This window comes from Drosophila erecta, unplaced genomic scaffold (genome assembly GCF_003286155.1).
Source record: "Drosophila erecta strain 14021-0224.00,06,07 unplaced genomic scaffold, DereRS2 tig00000000-arrow-pilon, whole genome shotgun sequence".
Taxonomy (NCBI): Eukaryota; Metazoa; Arthropoda; class Insecta; order Diptera; family Drosophilidae; genus Drosophila; species Drosophila erecta.
This window is the reverse complement of record NW_020825194.1, coordinates 2,172,841-2,198,481: the sequence shown is the minus strand read 5'-3', so window position 1 is coordinate 2,198,481 and position 25,641 is coordinate 2,172,841. Positions and strand designations below refer to the sequence as shown.

The following is a 25,641-nucleotide window of genomic DNA, read 5'->3' as shown; positions in this document are numbered from 1 at the left end:
GTTTGCTGTTTACTTTCCACAGATTGACACACTTGGCCAACAGATCTGGGAGTACTCGCACCAGTGCGATCACGCCGAGATCAAGGAGGCTCTCAGCCTGAAGCGTGAAATCGCCCAGAAGGTCAAGGACGAACCGCAGCAGGACCTTGGAGTGAGCACCCATCACCGGGATCTGTTTGTGCGGTTGAAGTGCACCTTGACCAGTCGTGGACGAAGCATCAACATCAAGAGCGCTTCGTATAAGGTGAGATAATGAGTTTAAAGAGTCCATTACGCATATTAATCGTGGTATTCTTTGGGCTTTCAGGTCATTCACATCACCGGTCACTTGGTGGTCAATGCCAAGGGCGAGCGCCTGCTGATGGCCATTGGTCGACCCATTCCGCATCCGTCAAACATTGAGATTCCGTTGGGAACCAGCACCTTCCTTACCAAACACTCACTGGATATGCGTTTCACCTATGTGGACGACAAGTGAGATACATACCGATTTCGAGACGCAAACCCATTTTAAAAACACAGCTGCTTAGGTTGTTCAGAAATATATCTAGGAATGATTGAATAATTGCTCTGCCAAACTCGGCACTTTACTGTCATTTACTCAATAAGTTATTTGCCTTTTTGCCGTTGGAAAACCTATTTCTATTAGAAATCGATCTCTGACGATTAATTACCAATTGTTACCAATTACCCATTAAGCACTTGCATAAGTAATGAACACAAATTAATAGGTAGATTACCTAAAAATAGAAAGCAGCCTAGAAAAACATAAAATGGGATCCCGTCTAGAAGAGGGTAAACATAGTTCTCATTTGTTCTCTGCTTTAATTTCAGGATGCATGACTTATTGGGATATTCGCCCAAGGATCTACTTGACACCTCTTTGTTTTTGTGCCAGCATGGAGCAGATTCCGAACGCCTGATGGCCACCTTCAAGAGCGGTAAGTGGCATCGTCCAACTCTCAAAACTCGCGACTCATTAAAACAAACTACACCTAACTAATGCTAAACTAATTACTTTAATGTGCAAATTAAAACGCGTTCCTCGTTAGTTGGTTGCTTGCGATGCACGGAGGACGGGGGACGGAGGACGGAGGACAGGAAGGATGCCGGAAGAGTCCGGCACATCAAAACAAAGTTGTCACTCGTCCGGCGGCGTTACCTACCTGTCCTGTGCTCCGTATCCCGACTGCTGGAATCCCCAGCAGTTCCTGTTCACGTCCAGCAGTTGCCATAGCTTATTGCATTTAATTAGTTGTAGCACCTTCCTCTTGTTCGGAGCCTTCCTCTTTCCCTCTTCCCTTTTTTTTTGCAACACAAAGACCATTAGTCGTTGGCTTGACTTGGCTCTGCTTTAATTTCACTTTAGTTGCTAATTAGCTTTTGCGAAACTGAACGAATTGGCCAGGCAGCGAGACAGCTGAAATATCTGTATCTATCACTATCAGCTATTTCATATCTCTAGCTCTTAGTTTCAACGAGTTTCTTTTGCTGATTCAATTATGTTTTCGCATAGATTTGTTTGTTTACTCGGCATTTCATATCGTATGCCTGAGCTAGTCAATCTGTATAATCCAGCTACGCCTTATTGCTTCACTATCAGCAGTGCCACAAGAGAACCATTCCCACCCATCTTGCTTAGAAATGGAAGACGCGCCAAAGCCCTCAGCTCATTTGCAATCAATTTTCATAAGCCCAAGTATCGTTATCACGTCGAAATATCCAAACAGATCGATAGATAAACGGGCTGACCATGCTGAAAAAATGTATATTGTAACTTAACTTTTCCCAATAAAAATAGAGTTTATATATGTTTGCTAAGGAATTATGCCAGTGGCTTTTAACTATTGGAAAATAGTGATATATTGGCTAGATAGTTTGCAACTTTGGTGTAGTTTTAAGTGAATTCTTTGTAATTTTTGAAAGTCATGCGCGAGATAGGAGCTGCTTCGATATGAATCATAAACTGGGCTAGGAAATGAGCTGTTATTTCTTTCGGTGCACTGAAGTCCTACTGTTGATGCCAGAGTGTGAGGGGGAAGTGTTTCTGTTAGCATTTTTCTTAATTTCTCCCCAGCTCATTGGGCGCGGCTTCTTGTTATTGTTTGCTTATTTGTTGCTCTTAATGGCCGCGTCATGTCGTCTACATTGGCCAAATAATGTTGCCACTGCCGATGGTGCTCCAATGCTGCTCCGATGCTGCTCCTTGGCTGGCTGCACTTAAAATGCCAACGCTGGGCAATAAAAAGTCTTCTGCTGACCATTGTTCGGGGTACAATGTACCCAAAAGTGCCCAAAAGCGCAAGAGCGCATCCTTGCAGCCAAGGAACAGAAAATTGTCACTGCACTACAATTGGAATTATTATTGGCTGCGATGACTTTGGCTTCTTGGCCGGACATTCGCCCGGTTCTCCCGGTTCTCCTGGCACTCCCGCTCCTGGTTTTCGGATAGACACGTTCTGCGCGAAATGACTTTCGGTTTTATGACGCGACGTATCCATTTGACCAGGACACTGGCAGTCCTAGGATGCAGCTGCCGATCCCGAGTTCTGTGTGCATCTCGCATATCGTTAGCAAAACTTGCCAGCAAGTTGTAAAAATGTCTTCGAAAGTCGTAAAAGTATTTCATACATTTTTGTTTTTATTAAGTTGCTTTCGCCGCTCTGCTGAAGTTTCCTTTTTCTCGCTTTACCAAAAAGTTTCCTTTTGAAAGGAAGCTTGCCTTCAATATTATTGTTTATGAGTGCTGTCCGTTTTTATTTCCATTTGATTTTCATCAAGTTTACATGGCTTTGTAATAAGGGGGTCAGCTGGCGCTTCTTCCTTAAAAGCTTCATATACATCCTCCCCTTTTATACCCCGAAAATTCGATGATGATGATGGGAGGTACAGTGGAAAGTGCTGTGAAATACACTGACGTATCTATCGAGATATAAACGTCCCATAACTGTTGCATACTCCTAGACACCTTGGGAGGAAGTTTCGAGTACCTTGGTTACTTTTAGGCTCCCTTAGTCTCATTCATTTTCAAGTTGGAGGAGTGCTTCTGTCCTCGTAGGACCCCAATCCTAGCCGAATTCCCCCGTTTTCATGCTGGGCATGTGGATTGTTCGCCTGCAGCTGGCGCAGCTCGCAAAATACTAAACGTCATGTGACAAACAGTTCAATAAAGTACAAAATGTGCGGAAAATCGCAAATGTCATGCGGGAAAATCTCACATCGGGCAGCGTTTGCCATTCGGATGTGTGGGTGAGTGTGTGTGTAGTGGAATGGAAATGGGAAATTGCGCTGGAGCATTTCCATGCTGCAAATAAAGACGACAATTTGGCCGCGAGGCGAAAAATTATGAAACGAGCGGGTGGAAAGCGAGGAAAATGTTCAAGGAAAGTGGCAGTGGATCGAAGGGGGCAAAAGTAAACTTAACGTGCCAGATAAATATCCTCTGACAGACAGACAGCCAAGAGATAAAGCCAGCATCGCTTTGGATTTTTTGGGATGAAGGTGGAGATGGAGTTGGACTTGGAGTTGGAGTTGGAGGTGGCGGTGAAGTATAGGAGCTCCTCCAGCGAGTGTTGCAATAAATTTTGGAAAGCAACAAAAAACAATACCGAAAAGTGGCTTTGGCAGATTTGGCGCTGCGTGTGAAAAGTTCCCCTTCGGTAAATGCATTTTCCACTGGAGCTGCATTCTGGGGGCATTGCCGCGGCATTTGCCAGACGTTCAACTTTCAACTCTTGCCACAAGCCAGTTGCTAGCTTCCCGCTGTTTGTTTCTGTTTAAGTTTCCTCTTTTAGTTCTGTTTCCTTCCTAGCTTTTCCGAAGGGCAGCTGACAGTTGTGCTTGTGTGGATGTTGTGGGCTAAAAGGGCGGGTGATCCTGGCCAGGCACGTACCAATGGGGCGTGGCACCAAGTGTTGCATACTTTTCGGCAATGGCCTACGCGAGGTGACTTCAAACCGCTCCACACGAACGCCATAAACTAAAATGACAGCAGTGCTTGCCTGCAAAAAGATAAAATATATTGTATTTAAATACTTATTTAAAAGTAATTGTACCAAGGTACAAAAGACTACACATTAAGAATCGAAGTTCCGTAGAAATTATTGTGCTAAGTTTAAGTAATACCTTTATGCAGACTTGCATGCGTGCATTTCAAGTGCAAGCTGGGCTGTGGAACTTTATTTTCATTTGCTCCCACGCCCGCACGAGTTGTGTAATCAACATAACAAGCAACTGCCAGTTTACGAGTCTGTTAATGTCTCACACACTCCGGAGACTCCCAGCCAGACGAGCTTCCTGGCCATGTCCCGTGGTCGTCGGTGCTATATAAACTATACGTCTGAGCCCCGCGAATGCTTCCTGCCAAAAGTGTCGATGATGCTGACGCTTAGCGCTGCTGCCAAGTCGTTGCACTCATCAGCTCCCCTTTTTGGTAGGAGGCAGGAGAACCCATGGCCTCCTCCAAAACGGTTTCACACAAAAGTTTATTTATCTTGTTGGGGCTGGCATGCACAGTGGGCTGGGGAAAATGCTCTATCAGAATGGAAAGCATTGGAATGAGTCCATGGCGCGTTCGAACGCGAAATTGTTGCATACTTTTAAGCATGTTCGCCGATTTTAAGAACCCTGTTTAAGCTAAAGGCATTTAAATTTTTGTATTTCAAATACGGCTGTCCCACGGTGGCTCAACCGCTTCATGTTAATGCACTTAAATTTGGCTCGCGGCGATAGTGGGCGTTAGTGGGCGTATGGGCGTGGCTGGGCACGGGTTGTTGCAGCTGCCTTGCGAGGCAGCCGCATTTTATTACATGCATAATTTCGCCAGGGGATCCTCGCTGGTCCGCCGCGGTCCACTTGCCCCTGGGCGGGGAAGCCGCGGAACTACCTTCCCCCCCTGATAATCCACATCTATTCCCATCTCCGCCTCCATCTGCGTCCCGCTGCTCGTCTCTTATTTATTCGTCTGCATCGTCTGGGCCATGAAAGCGCCAAAACTAATGCCGTCGAAACTAATGGTCCAATTCGAGTGGCTCGTCGGCATCCTCATTTCGGCAGCTACGACTCCTGCTGCCGCCATGCCATGTCCTGCTCTGTAATCCTGCGTCGCCTTGCCTCGACTCGCCTCGCCAGGATTGTAAAATTTTCCAGTTAATTTTAGCGTCCTCCACGTCCTCAACGCGTCGCTTGCATTTGACAAATTAAAATTGCATGAGCGGAAATGCGGCTTAAAGTTGCGCCGGATGTGGCTGACTGACTTGGCTGCCACAGGAACTGGCTGCTTCCTGTGCGAGCTGCCAACTAAATTACTTTTCCAGCTCAACTTTTCCCTCTTTGTGTCCATCAATTTGCCAACAGGTGGCTCACAGCTCAGCTCGGAAGTCTATCATCTCTTTATTACATAGGCTTAAAGTTTTCACGTTGAATTCTGATCGAAACGAAAAGGCGTAGAGACTTATACTTTGGTAAATATTTAATAAGAATACTTGGAATTCATTTCATAATTAATTTTTAGCAAGTGATGAAACACAATCTAACGATACCTAAAACCAATAGCTGGTATCCAAGCGAAGGTTAAATGTGGCTGGCTAAGATTGTTTGGTTGTTTTGGCCAAATTATCTGCCGGGGTCCTTGGCCCTTTATGCCTCGCAAATCCGCGCTCGGCTAATGTTAATGAACCGCGATGGTGGAGTTGCCTCCCAGGTGGACGCATGCTCCTCTTACCTGTTGATTTATGGCATCCTCCATCCAGCGCCGCTTAATTTGCCAGAGTTTATTAAATATGCTGGAGCTGCAGCTCCTCTACGTGAGTGCCGCATTCAGCTGCATTCAGCGACTCCTGCGAAGTCCTGCGGAGTCCTGTGAGTCCTGCGGAGGTTGCCATTAGTTTGGTGGGAATGAGAATTCCTGCTCTGCCCGTTCCCGATTCCCGAAGGATGCACTTTGTGTTGTGTTGCTGGCTTAGCTGAATGGCTCTATTTGAGGATGCCGCCGCCCACACCCATTCACCGAAAATATCCTGGACCATCCTGGCACCTCTGCAAATATTTCATTTCATTTGTGTCCGGGCAGTGACTTATGATGATGAATGTAAATGCTGTAAATTCACTTTTCGTACCTTCAGGCAGTTTTGCAGCTTAGCTGCGGCATCTCACGCCTTAAAGTTGCACATCCATTTTGCAGAATTTTCCGCTACGTGTTGGCGTCCATTGTCACGTTACAATGCCGGGGGATTGTCCTTCCCCTTTTTCCGAACAATCGAGGCAGCAATTGCGGGGCACCAAGCCCCTCGCATTTATATCCTGGCACCCCCCCAACTCATCCGACATATCAAATTAGATAACTATTCCATCGAACTGCTGCTGTTGCAACAAAAGCGAATGCGTTAATAACATTTAATGTGCCTGCCACGCCTCCCGCCCGCACTAATGACATTTGGCCAAGTTCATTTCGATTCCTTCAACGCTTTTATGGCCGCCATTCGGAGTCCGGGGGCTGGCTAATTGAGTTTACAGTCGCTCCAAACGCTTTGGCATCCCGCCCCCCTTGATCTTTCCCCTTTGGCCATGCACACTGCTGCAAATGGATAGTTTCCAACATGATTTTGAGTAATAATACATAACAAACTTCTTACATATCGAGCACACTTATTCTCGAAAATATCGATGTACTCGCGACTGTTTTGCAGCTCTAATTGTACGTTTGGTGTATTTTCAAGAGGATTAATATTTCCTTAAACCTAGAGATGTGTATATTAATGCAATATATTTTTACTGTTGATTGTGATAAATGCATGTAACTTTCAGGACATCGTGCACTGTATGTCCTCTTTATCGGGGGCTTTGGGTTGCATACTTTTGTGCGCTTGGGTGGGAGGGAAAGTTTCGCCGCCTTTGCAAGTTTTTCGCAAGTCTTGCAGAAAATTATACAAAAGGCGAAGGCAAAGCTTAAGGGTTTTGCGGAGGTGGGTGGCATGCAAATATGCATTTGATTACACGCTCCAAACAAAGGCAAAATGATAAAAGTTGCGCACCAGCCGCCGCAGAGTGTGCAGCGACTTTTCGCCATTTCCCGCCCATTTTCCTCGTTTTCCCCCGCCCAGAAAGCTAAGTAAATTTGTGTGTTTATTTGCCAAACCTCAGAGGAAACTTTGCTTGCAACACCCACGAATTTCGCGGACGGGAGGTAAAAGTAAAACGACAAAGAACACAGAATGTCAATCGACCAAGTGGAAAATTTTCATTAAATTAAGAAAGCGAACAATTTTCCCATTGCTGCAAAATTGTCGCAGCAGCGAAAGGAAAACTGAAAACAAAAAAATCCAAAGGAAAAAGTAGCGAACCCAATGAATGTGCAAAGTTTTATGTTTTTGGCTGCCGGGCGGAGATTTTCCTTTTGCCAATTTTCCTCTTCGTTTTTTAGTTGCATTGAGGTTTTCTTGTGTGGGTGCTGATGATAGTCGCTCCCAATTTCCCTCCCCAGCCCCTCGGCCTTCATTTTCCGAAAGGTTGTCAGACAAAACGAATAAAAGTGCTTAGGCAAGCGGGAAAACAGCAAGAAAGACAGCGCGGAAATTGCATGCAAAATTCCCATCGATAAAGAAGTGATGAGCCTGAAAGTATGCAACACTTTTGCGGCGTGGTACAGTGGGCTCTTCACGAAACTTAAGAACCAAATTGGAAAGTTACCTTACCCCCATTTGAATAGTAAATGTTAATTTTGTTTTATATGTAGGCTTTTTAAGGGTTACTGTTTCTAATATTTATACACTCTGGACCGCGCTGTGTTTGCCAATGGCCCTCTTCATGCGCTGCCTCTGCAAATCCCCTAACAAATCCCCCACAATCGAAAACAAAACGTCAGGCCTTTGCCCAAACTGCTCAAGAAACCTTTCACAATGCCAGCCACAATTTGCTTAACAAAAAACCTTTTGACTTGGGCTTTTCGGCTCCGTCTGCGTTTCTGTTCCCCGGGGCTGTGCTCAATCAATCAAAAGGCGCTTGTGACTTTGGAACCCCCTTTGATCCGCTGCTGCTAAATAAGTCGTGTAAACTGGCAAAATATTTGCGGTCCTTACCGAAGGATTCCCTGCTCGTCCTGGCCTGTGCCTTCTCCACTCCATGACGGCTCTAATGAAGTGTTGAACACTGTTCTTGGCCCTTTGCCATCGGCCATTCGCAGCGTTGACAGGTCAGCATGTTGAAATTATCAAAGTCTCCGTTTGATGCCATCAATATCAATTTCATGTCCTGATTTTCTGGGAATCCGTGAGGGCGTTGTTACACTTTATTTACAGAGACTGAACGTATTTGTGGCCACAAGGAAACCTTATTTATATTTCAAATTGTATTTCGTATAGATGAATATCAGCTCATTTAATTTTTAAACCGCTCTACTTTACGTATAAATTTGTGTACATATGCGCATTTGTTAGCTTTGTAATTTGCCCTCATTACTGCGTGTCAATATTTTTCCACATCATTTTCCCCTTCCCTAGGTGAGAAGACGAGCTCTATTTTCGTAAGGAGTTTTGACTTTTAACGTGGAAATATTTGACAGATTGATGGTGCCCCTCGTTGATTTCTGGCCTGTCGCTCGACACGAGAATGATTTTAAATTTGTTGTACCTGGCGCTGGTCTTTTGGCGCGCTCTGTCATTGTCAATTATTTATGGCTGCGGCGGAGGGGGGAAGACGCCTAGGGTTTTGGTCATGCTCCTCCGCGCCTTGAGTCCACCTTTCCAGATCCCATGCCCCCGGTATTATGCATTGCGTGTCAGCTACACTGTGTGCCTTTCTTTTTTCCGCGTCATTTTCTGAAATTGGCATTTAGTTGGCGACGAACGGGATTTACACAAAACTCACCCGCGAACGCACACATAGAAAACCAATCTGAAATGCACAAGTACACCGTGAAAACTGATTGCTTATTTCCCACAGTACAAGAAATGAAAACTCAAAATTGTCACACCCACAAGTTTGAACAGTGCTGTGGGTCGTTGTCGATTGTGGCATATCTTAATCTATTTGGAGCTTCACTAACTGTTTCTCTAAGTGTACCCGCATATCTGTGCAAGTTGTCTGCCTTGCGCCGGTTTTATACAATGGGTGCATTCACCTACGCGATGTCCCGCTGAGAAATTTCCTTCCCGTTCAATCCAGACCCTTTCGCAACCCCCTTTTCTCCGACTGTCGCTCAGCATTTCGTTTTTTCTCCAGTCTGCCGCACTTCCTTTACATGTGTGTGTACTCTTTCTCTTTCCACTTTTCACTCGCCCCTTCTCTCTCGCTCCTTTCAGTGTCTGTGGGAAAAGTGTTGCCAATATCTGTTACTGCATCGCTGCGTTTGTCCGTCCGTCCGTCAGTCCGTCCGTGCGTCTCTTTCAGCCCCACCCTGCCGTCTCTTTCGCACATCCCCGTCTCACATTTCGTTTATTAAATGACAGCACGATATCTGCAAATGAAATTTTCCTTCAACGCATTTAGCCTCTGCCGACGTCGCCGCTGCAATTGCTGAAATTGACAGTCAGACAGATAGATTGACATTTAAGCAACACTCGGGCGCTCTGTCCTTTTCGCTTTGCATCGTGCGGTCTCTCTCTTTCGCTGGCATTTGGATGCATCATAAAATGCTGTGTTCTAACCGCGGGTTTTTATGGGCCTCAGCACTTTACCTCAAGGGTATTGCATACTTTTCAGCTTTCCGGCATTTCGCTGCGATATTTGTACATATCTATAAAGATACCTAAATATCACAGTAATGGCATTAGGTAAAAAGGTTGTCCAAAAGTCGAGCTAAACTCCCAACACTGTTCATTGAACAAAAACTGTTTGAAGGGATTTGGGACCCTTCCATATTGATTGGTTGCCTGACCGATGACGAAAGTAATTCCATTATGAATGAAAGCCCTTTCTCTCCCGAAATTATTAATAAAGCCAAACAAAATTAAGTAGGGAAGAAGATTTGCCCAAGAATGAAAGAATAGGGGGCTTTGCCAGCCAGCGTTCGCCTCTGAATTATTAGCCAGGAAAAAAGTGTAGTATAGACCAGGGAGGAGTGCCGGCAAATGAAAAAACTTGCCCCAAATCTCTGTAGAAATCTTTAGCAAGTCCAATTAGACGTTTGGCAAATGGACACAGCAGCAGCGAGTCCGGAAAAGTCCAGTCAAACTAATTGCTCAACATGAAGCGGCAAAAAAAAGGAAGGTTCTCCTTCGGAAAATATTGCAGCCAAAGTTTCGTGAGCTTGTTGTTTGTGCAACAATTGTTGCAAGTCAGTTGGCGGCGCTAATGAAAAACGACAGGATTCGAGGGGGGGAAATAGTTCAGGGGGGGCGCAAGGCAACCGCCATTAAATTTTGCTTAATAAAGTTGCAGCTGCTCCTCCGCAGGAAACTAGGAAAAAATTACCAGCCATCAGCACTTAATTGTTTGAACAGTCGATGGGAAAACGGGAAAATGGGGTTTTCCTTTGACTACCTCCACCAAATATAACTAGGTACCAAATTCAGAGCACCTGGAAGCAGTTCCCAATCCCAGTGGATCCTCCCTCTGGATGGGATGTCTTGATGATGTCTTTCCTTCCGCTCAAATTGAGTTAATTAAATGAGCGCCGTGGAGGCGGAGATATGTATTTTCATTTTCGCCCCGCGAATGGAATTAATGAGCATAATGGGGAGGATGCTCGGCGAAGAAGGGCGAAAGTTTTCAATTACCCAGCATTTATTTTTGTTAAATTCTAATTAATGCAAAACAAAGAGAGGTGCTGCAAATCGCATAGCCCGCTGCACTCTAGTTTTCTTCTGCCTCGTCAGCTCTTCAGTCATTTAAATATTCCGCACGCATAAATAAATATTGACTTGTGGCCAAAGTCGAAGTCTGAGGCTGTGCGTCAAATAAATATGCAAATTCTTTGACTTTTGTTTTCAATTACTTTTTCCTCCGCTTCCGTTGTTGCCTTCCCCGCTTTTCCGCTCCTTTTTTCGCCGCTTTTCATTTGAGTTTGTTTTCCTTGACACACAGAAAAAATAACTGTGATTTTTTTATTGAAAAAGATTTGCAGCAAAAGTTTGTCTCACTTATTCAGCATTAACTTTAAATAATATTATTTTATACGTTCAATATTCTCGATTTTGTGCTGTGCACGAAACTATATTTAAGTTCGGCAAATTAAGCAAATTTGTTACATTTTGCGGTCGTCCTTTGCCGCAGCGCCCATGTGGCTTAAACTCCCGCTGACACTTTGAGTAGTTTTTAATGGGCTCCATTGAACCCGACAAACTTGTCGATTTCCTCGCTGCGGGCGGTCTGCCATGGAATCCACAGAGTGTCCTTTTCTTTGGCCAGCAGCTGCACACACGTGAAGGATCCTTGAATAGTTCATCCCTTCGACCACAAAACTTGGCCTATACTGCGTGCACTTCGTCTTCCAGCGAAATTCCCCCTGTTTTTGGTGAACGTGGGGTTTCTGGAACATTCATTATCCCGTTTATGGGCACTGCAGGCAACTTCAAGTTATAATGGCCGGCTTTAAGTCTATATTTCTTGGCAGTAAGTTTGCATTACGCCGGAAACCCTTTCAAGTCGTTGGCCACTAACTGGGATTTGCACTCCCCGCCTTCCGTTCGCTTAGTCCTGTGTAATGTCCTGTCGTGGCTGCTAAAGAAAAGGTGGTAAAATGCAATTTTCCACACGACTGGCGGGTTATGAAGACGCAGGAAAATCAAACCCCAGCTCCTTTTCAATAAGCTGGAGTAAAAAATATATAGCAAAAGAGGCGGAGAGAGAGCGAAATTTGCATAAATTCCCAGCACATATTGACTTTAAGCCCGCTTGCTGGGTGGATTGGGGATTATGTCACGGCTTAATTCAATTAGGACAGATTACGCATACGCCACGTGGCCGCCCTAAGCGAAGGCCAAAAGGTCAATGCTACGTCTAAATCTAAGACGCTCCGAGTCAACTACCTTTGTGCCTCGTAGCAGGCGAAACAATCCGCAAACAAATCCTTGATTTATGCGCACATCCTTGGGCAGCCAAAGCCAAACATTTATTTCCTTATCCACTTGTGCCAATGTGATTTCGACCCATCCTCGTCATTCCTGGCTCTCAACTCGGGATCCTGGACTCTGGACTCTGGACTCTGGTCAGCAATCAGGATGAGCAAACGAATGGGGTACAGTGAGCTCTTGATAGGGTAGGACTATTGAACATATTGAAACCGGTACAATTAATAGACATGATTATGCATTAGATTGCACACTACATACATATACATATGTCACTAAATGTTTACTAACTTCTCAGTAAGAAAAGGGCTTTTAATGAGCAATCGTTCACTATATTCCGATTATGGCACAGCATTACTGTTGATGTAATCCTCGAAGTGCATGCCTGAAACTGACCCGGCCAAGGATTCACCTTACCAAGGACCTGCTGCACCTGCTCCTTGGGCAACTCTCGGTTCGTGCGCTGCGTTGATGATGATTTACTGTTGTGTTGCTGCGAGGATTTGCCCGTGTACTCGAGCGTGTCTGAGCATGCATTGTGCGCATCCTGAATCCCACATTCACATCCTGTGCATCCTGCGCATCCTTCGCATCCTGCATCCTTCGAATCCGCCGTATTCCGTGCTCATCCCGCTTGATACATAACCTTGAATGCGGTTTTGATGTTTGTCTTGCATTCGACTCGAATAGAGTCTGCTTCTATCCCTTTTGCCAACTTCTCTGTTTGATTATTTGTACAAATGGCCAGCTTCCATCCGCCTCCTCCGCCCCCACTCCTTCTGGAGTCCTGGCAATTCCACTGCCACTGCCACTGCCACTGCCACTGCCATGGCCATGGCCATTGCCATGCGAAAAGCGGATTGCATTCGTGTTCATAAATTGTGGAAGGCAGCAATGGCAATGGCTCCAAATGGCAGCCAAGGAATGCTGCTTAAAAAATTGCTGATAAATGATCTTTGCTGCTGCTGCCGCGCGTAGATATTTTAATATTTTCCCGTCTCAAGCTCAAGCTCAAAATGCCGGCAGGACTTCGGGAAAAGTCCTTGGCGGAGGGCAAATCAAGTTCACTGCTGCAGCTGCTCTTCCAGCAACTGCAGTTGCTTTTCCCGCTGCTGCTGCTGCTGCTGTTGCTGTTGCTTTTCTGTCTGCTCACTTTGCTAATTCCACATAAACACTGCCAAATGGCAATCGTCTGAGTTCTGAGGCGGTGCTGCTTGGTTTGGCTTCTTTCTGGTTAGTTGTAGGTAAATAAATCGAAAATTCCAATTTAAAATATAAATTTTTTGAGTACAGAACAGCCTGTACGTATTGAAAGTAGGATATAGAATAGCTACTCTTTGGAGATATTTTAAAACCAATTTTAGCTACGTTTGTACTAAAAATGTGGCAACACTGATGATTCTAATGTATCACTAAGGACTCAACTGGACTAGCTGCCACATATGTCCTGCTCGCATCAATCTCGCTGAGCTGTCAGCGGAATTTGGGAGCTCGGCCTCCTTAGATCTTGTCTTGTTAATGACCCCGCATAATTACCCCAACCGTTTCCGCGCTACTTCTCTACTTTTTTTGGTTTGGGTTGGGTAGAGGACTACCACGATTACTAAGCCAGAGGAGCCACGAAAAGGAAAAACTAATTTTCTGCTGCTGATTTCGAATTAACTGAATGAATAAATAAAAGAACGAATCAGAGTCAGGCGAAGGATGTTTTGCTGGAAGTTTATCCCAGACCACAGAGCGTTTTAGTACTGATTTCCCAGAATTTAAAGTCACTCTTATTACAATTCTTTGGTTTAATTGCAGCAAAGGTCGCTCGGCACTTGCAAACTTTGGTGATTCAATTAGTTTATGGTGCTCTTTATGCAAATTTATTTTTATTGCTGCGACTTAAACAGGATATGACCCTGTCTTGCGCACCTGTGTCCTTTCTTCTGTGCACTTAAGCTAAGCCTGATTGCTGGACTCGTGCTACAAAAGCATCCATGAATTTCAATCGTCTTGCCTGCCCGAATTCCTATGAATTTTCATCATTTATTTAATGTTCTTGTCGCTGCCAGTGGCGTCCATAAAAATTTTGATTGAAATGATTTCGGCCCAAGGAGCTGTCGCAAAAGTACAGATAAAAACTCTACCTACGCGTGTGTGCGTGGTTGGTCCTTAATATTTATTTTATTCCTCTTTTTTTTGGGGGAGGTGCTTTTAATTAAAATCGGGTTTATGTGGCGTTCTCGTTGGGCCAAATTACTTGGCAACGTATTTGACTCTGAAAATGCCTAGGACCCTTATGCCACGCCCCCATTTTTGCGCCCCACGCAGCGAGTTGCTATTATTTAATTTTTATGCCCCAGCGCTTTTGGCGCCGTAATTTGAGACTTGACAATTTGCCAACCAGCAGAAAAACACTGGGGTGAAAATGTCTACTTAATGAGATACGGCGCTGTGATTACACTTTATTCGGAATATAATATATATATTAATATATCAAACAGTTTATTTAGGAAATGTTGCATGCGGTAACCCAACTTGAACAAATAGTTTACAGTGTAGCTAGACTAGCAGACCATGATTATACCTCCTGGCTGCCCAAATATCTGAAAAACAGCAGCAATGCAAGCGATTTGGTTTTGTATCTGGCTCAAGAGCTCCGTGGCTCGATTATGACAGATTTAATGAGCGGGGCGGCAGACCGCAGAAGATTTGTTTATTGTTTTTGTGGTGGTGATTGTAATATGATTTCGCTGCCAAGAGCAGTGGGCGAACTTAAACCAGAACTTGAACCACATTCAAGCACTTGCCACTACTAATTCCCTGATCTAAATATGTATCTGTATCTGTATCTTTCAGTGCTGAGCAAGGGACAGGGCGAGACCTCCCGCTACAGATTCTTGGGAAAATATGGTGGCTACTGCTGGATTCTTAGCCAGGCCACGATCGTCTACGATAAGCTGAAGCCGCAGAGCGTCGTTTGCGTTAACTACGTCATCAGGTGAGTCAGTCAGATGTCCAATATATCCATGTATCCATATATACTAACCGTAGAACAACGGGTCCCAAAGACACCGAATTGAGCCATTTTATTGGGCGGGTCCCTTGAACTTTTGATGCGGAACAATGCCGGATATTTGCTCATTACATTTTCGGGGAGTTTTTTATCTATTAATTAAGCCACCAAGCAGGAAGTGAATTTCTTATTAATCCTGCCGTTTTTAATCGACCAAATTCAATTTCCCCTCCCCCATCCTAAATATTTGAACAGCCTTGAATGGGGGGTAATTGTGGGTGGTGCTGGGTGGTGTTGGTTCGTTGGCATTTGCATAAAGAATTCTGCGCCTCAGTGGGCGCTTTATGTAAGTTTTCCGCTCTTTTTGCAACGATTTGGTTTTCAAATCCGTCATTTATTGAATTGTCACCGTCGAGTGGCCCAGATTTTCCATTTGATAACAGTGCCAAATTAGCATCTCGCCATCGATTTTCCTTCCCCTCAATTTCCATATTCATAATCCATTCGATATTTTCTATTTTCTGCGTGCAAACAACTTCGTTTCGTGCCTTTTCCATTTGCGTTTCCACTTTCGCGTTTTCCACATAATATACTCGTATATTTTATTTTAACGGACGTTGCGTGAGCCCACGTGCGGGTCAACAATGAATAATAAATTAACAATGTCTCTGATGAAGAAGCACCTCCGCCCCCAAAAGCCCCCAGTTGCCCCCCCATTCGTTTTTCAGCTCGACTGGTAAGTACCCCGCACCAATTTGTATTTACTTAATTTAAGCGTGTATGAGCAAATATTTGTGCATTGTTTCGCTTCTTCCTTTTCGAGTTTCACACTTGCCTGCCCCTCAAACGAAAATCCACGGGAAAAACGAGTTCATATACAACTCTTCTTGTTTTTTTTTATTAAGGGGCGTATTTGGTTGTTTAGTCCAAAAATACAAATTCATTTTTAATTGTGCACCTTTTTTGTGGGTTTAGAGACTCGTGTCGTTTCTCATACACTGCAGTTTATTTTTAGTTAACTGGAACTTTCACTTGAATTCTAGTTGAGACGAAAAATTAGTTAAAATGCAACTTTGTTACTCATAATATTTTAGAACTTTGTTACTCATGTATTTTGATTATTTTTTTAAATATAATTTTGAAATTTGAAGTAGTTTCTCTCGGTGTACCGCTTACTTCACCCCTTACCCGCACATGATGACGAATGCAGTGATGCGGTGCAAATGAATGCTGACAATTTGCTTTTAATTCACACAACATGTGATTAGCCTCCCCCACCGTCCCCCATTTTATTCGTTTTATTCATTTCTCTCGTGTCTTCATTGTGCTTTTAGCTGCGTCAATCAACTTGATTCAATTGTTCAATCCTTGATTAAACTTCTTTCAAATCGATTGTGTAACTACGCAATGCGTGTGCGTTCCACAAAAGTAGGGGATTGGTTTTGGAAAAGCGGGTATGAGAACCATTCAGGGGACATTATGTGCACATAAATTATACAAAATATAGAAGTATCTGAATGATATTATTTAAAGTTGAATATTCTCGAATAAACTGAATAAGCTTATTATCTTCGATGTTTAGTGTGCGAGCTATTCGACTCATTTCTATACATTTCTTAGCTATCCGCTTTCCACTCGTGTGCATTTGAATGACAACAAATATATTTGTTTGCTCGTGAATAGTAGAGCTATTTGTTTTTGCAGTTTTTGTAAATGTTGTTTGCCTAATTGAATAAAACAATATTACACAAGCAAAAAGAGAGCGAGTGAGCCTTTGAAACACTGCCAACTAAAGAATCTCTTTGAACTTTGTTTACCTTTCGGGTTCCTCTCACTCGTTATATACGATGTAATTATATATGGGATGTTGTTTTGGTTTTGGTTTACTCGGGGCTTGGCTTGATTTATTAACCCTGTGATAGCTGTTTCTCATAACGCAACAGACGTGTGATAAGTGGCACACGGGAACAAAACACAGTATTTAAGACTTCATTATGCACTAAAGTATTATGAATGAATAAATCACAGGAGAGATTAAGCTTTTCTACTTAATCGTATTTCAACAAAATCTGTATAAATGGTTCAACTTGGAAATCCTTTCCAAAAATGTTATGACGCTTTTACTAGTTGCTTACTGTTTGTCGTTACTGTTTAATATTAATTTGTATTTAATATTTTGTGAGCCACATACTTTTTCCCAGTGCAGTTCGAGCGTTCTTCCGTCTCTTTCCCTCCGCTCTCTCTTAACGAGCTTGTCACTCAGTTGGCAGCCGACTCAAGGTCGCTTATCTTTGGGAGCGGTGCAATCTGTTTCAGATGCGTAATTGCCGCTGCATATTTATAGATTCCTACATTTTCGCGAAGCCAAGAAAAGCGGCGAGTACTCGCGAATTTCCCACGCCACGCCACGCCAATCCAATTAACATTGATTAGTTGATTTTGCGCCCGCTGTCCTGGAGGAAATTTGCATTTTTATAGCTCGTAGCCGTAGTCCTTGCATAATTCCAGCCACGCGTTGCTTTTAATTACCAAAGTCCCTCTCACTTTGTCTTGCTGAGGCTTTTGCTCCAGCCTCTCCTGATTTATCGCACTTGACAGAGCCTTCGGCCTGTTTTGCTCGTTGCCTGAAACTTTTTGGCCCTAATGGAATTTACACGAGTTCTTAACACTTTCCCCCAAAGTTTCACCGGATTTTTTGTTGGGGCTCAGGACGCCATTTTGTGGCCGAGCGACTAAAAATTAAAACAATAAATTAAGGACATCGAGCAGGCGGCCCAAAAATGTGTTGCATACTTTGGGGCAATAAAAGGGGATTTCATTATGATTGCCCGACCTGCCATAAAATGAACTGGAAGATGGCCACATGACTTTAAAGAGAATTAAAGCCTGGCATTCCTTTGTATTTCCCATCCATAATTCATGCCTTCATGGGCGACCTTTTCACAGAGAAATTCCATTTGCAGACCACAGCATAAATATTTCATATACACATGCTCTAATCGGGATTATTGACGGGTTTCCCTTTTTGGGAAAGGGTTCCTAAGTTCCCAGGTTTATGTTACCCCATCCGAAAGTTTTTCTTTCCTTTCTTACTTTCCTTTTGGGTTTGATGTTTGCGTGGTCGTTATTTTGATTTTGATTTCTTCCGAGCGATAACTTTGGTCACCTGGCTAATTGAAAAAGTTGAAGGCAGTTTCGGACTCTTTTTTTCTTTTTCCTTCCCGTTGACCTTAATTGCCTCGGATCGATGTTCCACTCAATCGGCACCTGCACATCCATTCCCATCCTGACTCCGGTGTCTCTTTAATGGAATGGTATTTGGCAGCAGCACTCGGATGGACAGGCGTTAAATTGCCCCGGAGCCAGTGCAGTAAGCCAAAGGAGAGATTTATGGCCGCACAATTACCAAAAGGCTGTTACAATGGCCCATAGATATGGGGAGTGGGGGAACTATCCCTGGTTGCCAAGTAAATAAATACACAGTGCGAAAACACAACTACAAGCGACGAAAATGATAAAGTTTTTGGAAGAACTCCATCGGAATTCGCGACTTAAAAGATTCTGTTGCATACTTTTAGTCACCTCTCATAAGTGTTTTTTTTAAAGGCCTAGTTACTTCAAGTTACTTAATATTTTCCATGTACTGCGGAATGAAGAATAACGTCCCTTATAAATTTTCCCAGCCTTTTCCCGCACCGATAAGGCTTAGTTATCTGGTCACGTAGTCGGCAGCAGTTCGATCGTGGAATCCTTGGGCAAGTCCTTATTAAAGCCGCGTTATTAATGCGGCTGAGCGATGAAGTTATTCACTCGGCTTCGATAAACCAGGCGGCCCAATTTATTATGCTAATGCTGCCCCTTTTAGCCGGCAATCCCCAAAATTTGAGCGGAAATGATTGTTGATTTCCGGGCGGACCCAAGTGGCCGCTCTGACGTCAGGATAATTAACTGCGAATGGGGCAACACTTTAAGCTGGAAACACTCTGGGGATGCTCGGAAAATCCAACTGGAGGGGGAAAACATTTCACACACGTGTAAGCTCAGCAAAATTGGAAGGTAAAGAGCAGAGAGTAGGGGAAAACGGAATTTACAAGCACTTGACATTGATGTAGGGAGTTTTTGTCTCTACTTGAGGAATTTCATTTGGAGAGCCGAAATTTGGAAAAGTCCGTGTGTGGATGAGTTTTTCGTATCCTTGGGCAATTGTTTGCTTATCGCGCAGCCTTGCAGCTGATTCTGTTTTGATGAAGTCGCTGGCTCTTTATCTTTATCTCAATCTTTATATCCGTCCTGTGTGCTGTGACCCCATCAACGTCAACATTGCGTATACGCAACGAGTGTCGGCCATTATTTGTATAAATATTTTCATCATTTCTGCTGATGCGGCAACAAAATGACAAATTCATAGTCACAGCTGAGCCCGTTGAATCAACTTGTTTGCATATTTATTATTTGTACCTTGGTGGAATCGGGCGAGGAAAGCGTGGGAATGCCGTGAAAAGCAGGGGGAAAAGCGGATGAAAAGCTTGTTACAGCTACACATGTGTGTCGTTAAATTATGTCCTGTGCACGAGTGGAAATTGCATTTTGATTGGCTTGTTGCTGCCGCAGATAGGACAGCATCTTGAGCTCTCTCCTCATTTATTTGGCCCGCTTTTCCCCGGCGAAGAGTTGGGTTTGATTGCACATGAAAACGTTTTTATGCTGCGCATAAAATTTCCGCTGGAAAAGCCAAGCGCTTTCGGACAAACGGAACGTAAACGTTGTAAATTTGCCAGCATCAAAAATGGATCTTCAGCGTTATCGAATTGCGACGCAATTGTTTGGCTTATACACTGAAAGCAAAAAGGTTCGGAAATATATTCTGCCAAAAAGACTGATTCATTTTCTGCTGCATACTTTTAGACAGCTGTATAAGCGAAATGAATAGAATTTAATAAATTCAACATAGGAAATAATCGATACAAAGTTCATGCTAAGTAATATCCTGGCCTTTCAGCAAACTTATGGCTTACACGTATCCAAGTAGAATCCAACTTTCATCTCTATTGTAAGCCCACTTTGATGGCCTTAGGTTTTCGTTTTCGTTCTCGTTCTCGAGGCAGTTCATAATTCGATGGGAAGCCGCTTTAAGAGCAGGCTTTAAAAGTTGATGGAGTGCTCTCGTTTTGAGTTCGGTAGAGGGTTAGGAGCGGGGAAAGTGCCGGATTACCATATTAACATATATCTGCGGCAAATGCCAAGGCAAGGCCTGTGTGATACGCACAATAAAACCCGATAAATCCGCCCGAAATCACAAAATGTTGCCAACTTGAAGACTTCTTCACACGCAAAGAGGTGACTTTTCCGGCGGAGTGAGGGGGACACACGCACACAGGGCTTTTCCTGCTTTCGCTCTCTCGCTCTCGCTCCCACCTGGGAGCTTTTCATACGCCGTGGAATTATTTTCCTGTTCTTCCTTACTTGCTTCCTTACTAATGTCGAGTTTTCCTGGCCGTGCGTTGCATATTTGAATAAACGTCAATGTAATTGACACTTAGCGGAGAAATGCGAATCGCTCGTGAACGTTGGGAGAAAGTGGAGAAAGCAGCGGGAACAAAGATGAGCGAGAAAGGGTGGGGGCTTACCCTCTGTTTTTTTTTTTTTTTTTTTTTGGGTGGCCAATCTTGTGGGGTTTCCGATTTCCCTCCCAAGCGGAAGTCAACGAACTGAACGCGTGTCTCCTGTGTGTGTTTGTGTGTGTGTATCTGTGTGTGTGCGTGAGTGTGTGCTTACCTGTTTATTTCCGCTTCCACCTGTCTCTGACAGGCCGTTTTGTCCTTCGTCCTTCGTTCTTCGGCCAGCAAATTGCGTAATTTAGCTCACGAAATGTATTTTCCGTTGCCATAATTTTAAAGTTGGCCAAGACAGTCGAGTCGGGCCATAAGCATCAGCATTATTCATCCGCCCCATTTGCTTTTTCACCGTAGACCCTGCGTAGCCGCATAATTCTGGTAAATTTAATACTTTGTTTTACGCATTTTTCCTTCTACACGGGAAATAAAAAATAATAGAACTTGATTTAACAATATTTAGGAAATTTCTTGTAAAAACAACGACTTATAATATCTAGATGGGGTAGTTATTACTACAAATTATTTTTAGGTATTATTTTTAGGCCCTATTCGGGGACAGGAAAAACGCTCCAAAACACAGCTATAAATACACGTGCCGTGCGATTTGGGCAATGATGTACCAGGAGGACCTCCCCCCCAACAAACACCCCCTCCATCCAACGCCAATGATGTGACAATTACGTAGCATACTTTTTTGGGGGGACGGCCCTGACATTTGTCGGACAATAAAAGGCCTGAGCAAGAGGCAAATCAATTTCACCTTCTCGCCGCCTATTACAAAATTTATTTGTTTGTTCGCTGAGCTTTTGCTTTTTATGGCGCTTCGATTTAACAGGAAAAACAAGGAGGGAAAATCGGCAAAGCAATAAGAACAACATCATCATATGTTTTGTTGTTCCTGCAAATATTTTGCGTCGCATTTGTGTGTTTGGCTTTTATTTTTTTCTGTACCCCAAGCGTTCTCACTTTCTCTCCCTGTGTTTGTGTGCGTGCCTGTGTGTGTGAGTGTCGTTGACTGCTGAAAGTGAAAGTTCTGCTCATTTTCCATGCCATTGCACGAGCCTAAACGCTGCTCTCTCTCTCTTTTATGCTCTCGCTCGCTCTCCCCGGGGGATTACATAACGCGGCACCAGCGAAAGTGAAAGCCGAGTGGTTCTGGAAAAAGAAAAAATAAAATTCGAGTTCAAGGTCCCTCGTAGGCCGCATGCTCAAGAGCAATTTGTGCCGTTAAAGAGAGCACGGCGCTCTCTTTCTGAGCCTAAAAGTAGGCCGCATTGGAGTGAACTGGAGCTGGTTACGTTTTCCTATTACCGCCCTACCCCCATTTTCCACCCACCGCCTTCTTTTCGCCACCCAGGGCGTGGGTAACAATTTCCTGCTTGCACCAGAAAATCCAAAAACAGCTGAGCGGAGCTTGTGGGAGGTGTAAGATTTTGGGGCGGGTGCGGCACGTGTACCGTTATGCGAACAGTGAAGAGCGATTGCAGGCAATACGGCTATCTGGTAAATTGTCTCCAGGTGGCGGCGCCTGCTTTTTTGCTTTGTTGTTTCCACTGCTGTTTTCAGCGATAAAAGAAGGAAGAATAATTTGGGGAATGAGGGTTTTCTTTGAGGGTGTTCCTTGTATCGCACCTTTTGATGCTAATTTTACGTTTTCTTTCCAACTACATAAAATTAATTTATCTCTTAAAAAGCCTAAAAAAAAGCAGAAAGTATTTTTTCGTTATCGATAAATGTCGATCAAATCGATGAGCATTACCGATATCACTTGAAGTTATATATTTTTATTACCAGATTTTATTATTGAGTTTTCAGAGGAGAAATTATTTTTAGGACCGCAAAAAGAAGATGATAAAAAAGGAGATAAAAAGGGAGTGGGAAGAGAGACAAGACAATCTTATCGGGCTCAAACATTTGGCATTGCATAATTTGGGGCGCAAACGGCTGGCAAATATTCGAGCACTCTGTTTCCCAAGACAGAAGGGTGTTGGGCGGAAAAGCCGGCGGGTGTGGGAAAAGTTTCCCATCGTAATTGCAAATTACGCAAGTGGAGAGCAATGGAAACCCGGAGACAGAGCCGAGTTATCAGAATGGAAATGTTTTTCGGCATTGGAGGGCGTCAAAGCGTCGGCCCCGAAAAGCAGACAAAAGTTAATGGGAAGTGAGGAAAACACGCCAACTACGCATAAAACTAAAGAACTTTCGGGTCCAAAGTTGACACAAGCCGCTGTCGAAGACAATAAAGAAGACAAACAGCGGCTCGATGAATAGGGGAATGAAAGAGTTTTGGGGCAAGTGGGGTCCAAAAAAATAAAGAGGCGGAAGATGGCAAAACATTTTTACAATTGTGCTAAAGATGTAAGGAAAATCGTCCAGCTTACCAGATTGTAAACTTTCAAATGAAGCTATCAATGTTTGATTCTCGAAAAGTTCCATCATGTTTTTATAATCCTCAATGACACTGTTGAATTAAATTTGTTGGTTTGTTTTTCGTATATTTAGACACATAATTCTGTAAATTTAGAGACATAACTATGACGACACGAATTGGATAGTTCTCGAAATATATATCCTTTCCCCCTCCGATAGAAGGTCAGCTCCTCGCCCCCCTTCTTGGTCTACGTGAGCTGGAGCAATGCCAAGGCCTGAAATTTTTGAAATTAATGTGCTAAGATCTCACAGAGCGCTGGGCGCTAGATAAACAAATTCCGGCCGATCTAGCTATTTATATTAATGATAATTTGCCGTGCTCGACATCGGGCGACAAACCGCTTGACTATAATCGGATCAGAGGAACGCATAAATCGTTGGACTCTCCTCATCTCTTCCATTAATTCCTTTATTTATTTGGCTGGCTGCTGCTTCTTGCTTCACTTGCAACATGTGACCCGATGGGCTGGGAATGGTTGCAACCCACGCGATTCGCTTTAAATCTAATATTATTTTAATAATCGCCAGCCGCTTGTTGTTTTGTCACAATTTCACTGTTTTCCCTCCCATTCCGCTCTGCTGCTCTTAATTCAATAAAAAATTGTTTAGAAAAAGCCCCGGGCGAATCAAGTGGAATAGGTTGTGTGAGGTCTATTCGCGATGGCCTGGGTTAAACTGCTGGAAGATTTGGGGATTATGGAAATATTCTTAAGAGGATTTGGCGTGGGAAGGGAATTATAGATGCTACTTCAGCTGCTTTCCCAATAAAACAGAATCTCACTCAGCTACAATTTTCTTTATGGTATTATATCAAGACTTCCTTTTTACAGGGTATCGCAACTGCGAATAACAATTAGTGCTAGCTAAACGCGAGTCACATGAATTTTGTCGCCGTGTCTAGATTGATTCGAATGCTTCGCGGTCTTGTCGATGCCGAAAGCCATTTTCATTTTCACTTTCGCTTTCATGCGGCCAGCGTGTGCACACACAGTGAAAAATTAGATTGACTTGATGATATTAAAGTGTGGAAAATGCACACACAGCTGCTATATCTATCTGTTCGAATAATGTATATTTCCCATTTCAAAAGCTTTGTCGAGTTAACAGTTTATTATTTGGGATAGCGACCCATTCGGAAAATTTGTTGCCGTGCAGCGCGGAATTGGAATGAAAATAGAAGTGGGAGGCATCGAATACAGCGCGTGGCATGAGAATTTCCAAAATAGCCGAAATGAAGAAAGCAGAATACAATTCTGGTCACATGCAGAACGATGAAAATGGCGGCGGGAGTCGAGGGGGAAAAGCGAGGCACGTGGGTTTATTCCATTTCCCAGCCAGAGAAGAGCCCGAGAAAAGCCCGAGAAAATCCAGAGAAAGAGAATCCGAGTGGTGGAAGAGCGATGGAAGAGGCTGGAGCATCTGATACACATGTTCCTGAGTGACTTTTGATGGATGCCACGCCTCGGCTGTATATCCTACATCCTGCAGGACCCTCTTTTATTTGTTTTCCTTTCCTTCCCGGTTTTTTATGCTGCCCATTGTCCCTTTTTTTAAGGCCGTTTTCTTCTTATCAATTTGCGAGCAAGTTTATTAATTTTCCTGACCCAAACTAGATTTATATTTGTCCCGCATAATGACGTACATAAATCATCAGGACATCTGCAAAATTTGCGTTATGAGGAGTTTTTAGGAGTTTTAGTTGGTTGTAAGAAGTTATGTTTTCGTAGTTTGACAATTCTTAAAGTTTCTCGGGCTTGTAGCAGCTGATCCCAACCACTCCCAATCCGATTGTGTGCACTTTCGACTATCGCGTGCCATTTGGTCATTATTAGTGGGCTCTTTTATTATTTTGGCCAGACATTGTTTGGACAGCAGACCAAGTTTAATATTAATTCGTGACTGAACGCCCCCAAAAATGACCCGCCCACCGGAAGGGGAGCAATCAATGGGCCCAGTCTATGGCGGACTGGCTAACTAACCGAATGAATAAATGAGTGAGCGAATGGAAATGGGAAAATGGCTTTTCCTTTGATGACTTCGTTTTGCAGCCAATTTCCCGACCGCCGTCGACATTCAATTGCGGCGCTCTTGGCCTTTTTATTAGCTTTTCGCTGTATAGAAGTACTCATCATCATCACCATCATCTCCGGCATGCCAGCCATCAATCATGCCACGCCAAATTGTTTAGAATAAATGTTGTTTTAACTTATTATTATTGTGTTGTTGTTACTTGCGTGTCGGCTGTCTGGAATCATTCTCGCTTTTTGTTGCGGTGGCTTGTTATTTTAATTAAGCGTTTCATTATGTCGCTAATTTGTTGAAATTAAAGCTGGGGGCCAACAGAAAAAAAATGCTAAATCAAAAACACATGACAAACATTCGGTGGCAGAAAAGCGTCTAAACGTGACACAAATTTTGTAATTTAAGCAATTATTCGATGGCGATACCGTATTCATCTACATCCATACAATCTTTGGTCATCCGCATGCTACAGAGAAGAAAATTTCACATAATACTAGATTATAAAGGAAATACATTTCATCTGCTTTTAAGTTTTGCTTGCTGTGTACACAAGCCCATACTAATCTTA

The 25,641-nt window shown here is 43.6% G+C and overlaps 1 protein-coding gene across 3 annotated transcripts in view; it reads left to right on the top strand.

Annotated features, from left to right (window-relative positions):
* Window positions 1-25,641, top strand: part of LOC6554225 (protein similar) — a 70,113-nt gene that overhangs the window by 16,539 nt on the left and 27,933 nt on the right. For all 3 annotated transcript variants that reach the window (XM_015153601.2, XM_001981206.3, XM_026976263.1), the window contains exons 4-7: window positions 23-244; window positions 308-474; window positions 835-941; window positions 14,850-14,991. In XM_015153601.2, coding sequence (XP_015009087.1) covers window positions 23-244; window positions 308-474; window positions 835-941; window positions 14,850-14,991 — 638 coding nt within the window. The remainder of the gene's footprint in view (window positions 1-22; window positions 245-307; window positions 475-834; window positions 942-14,849; window positions 14,992-25,641) is intronic.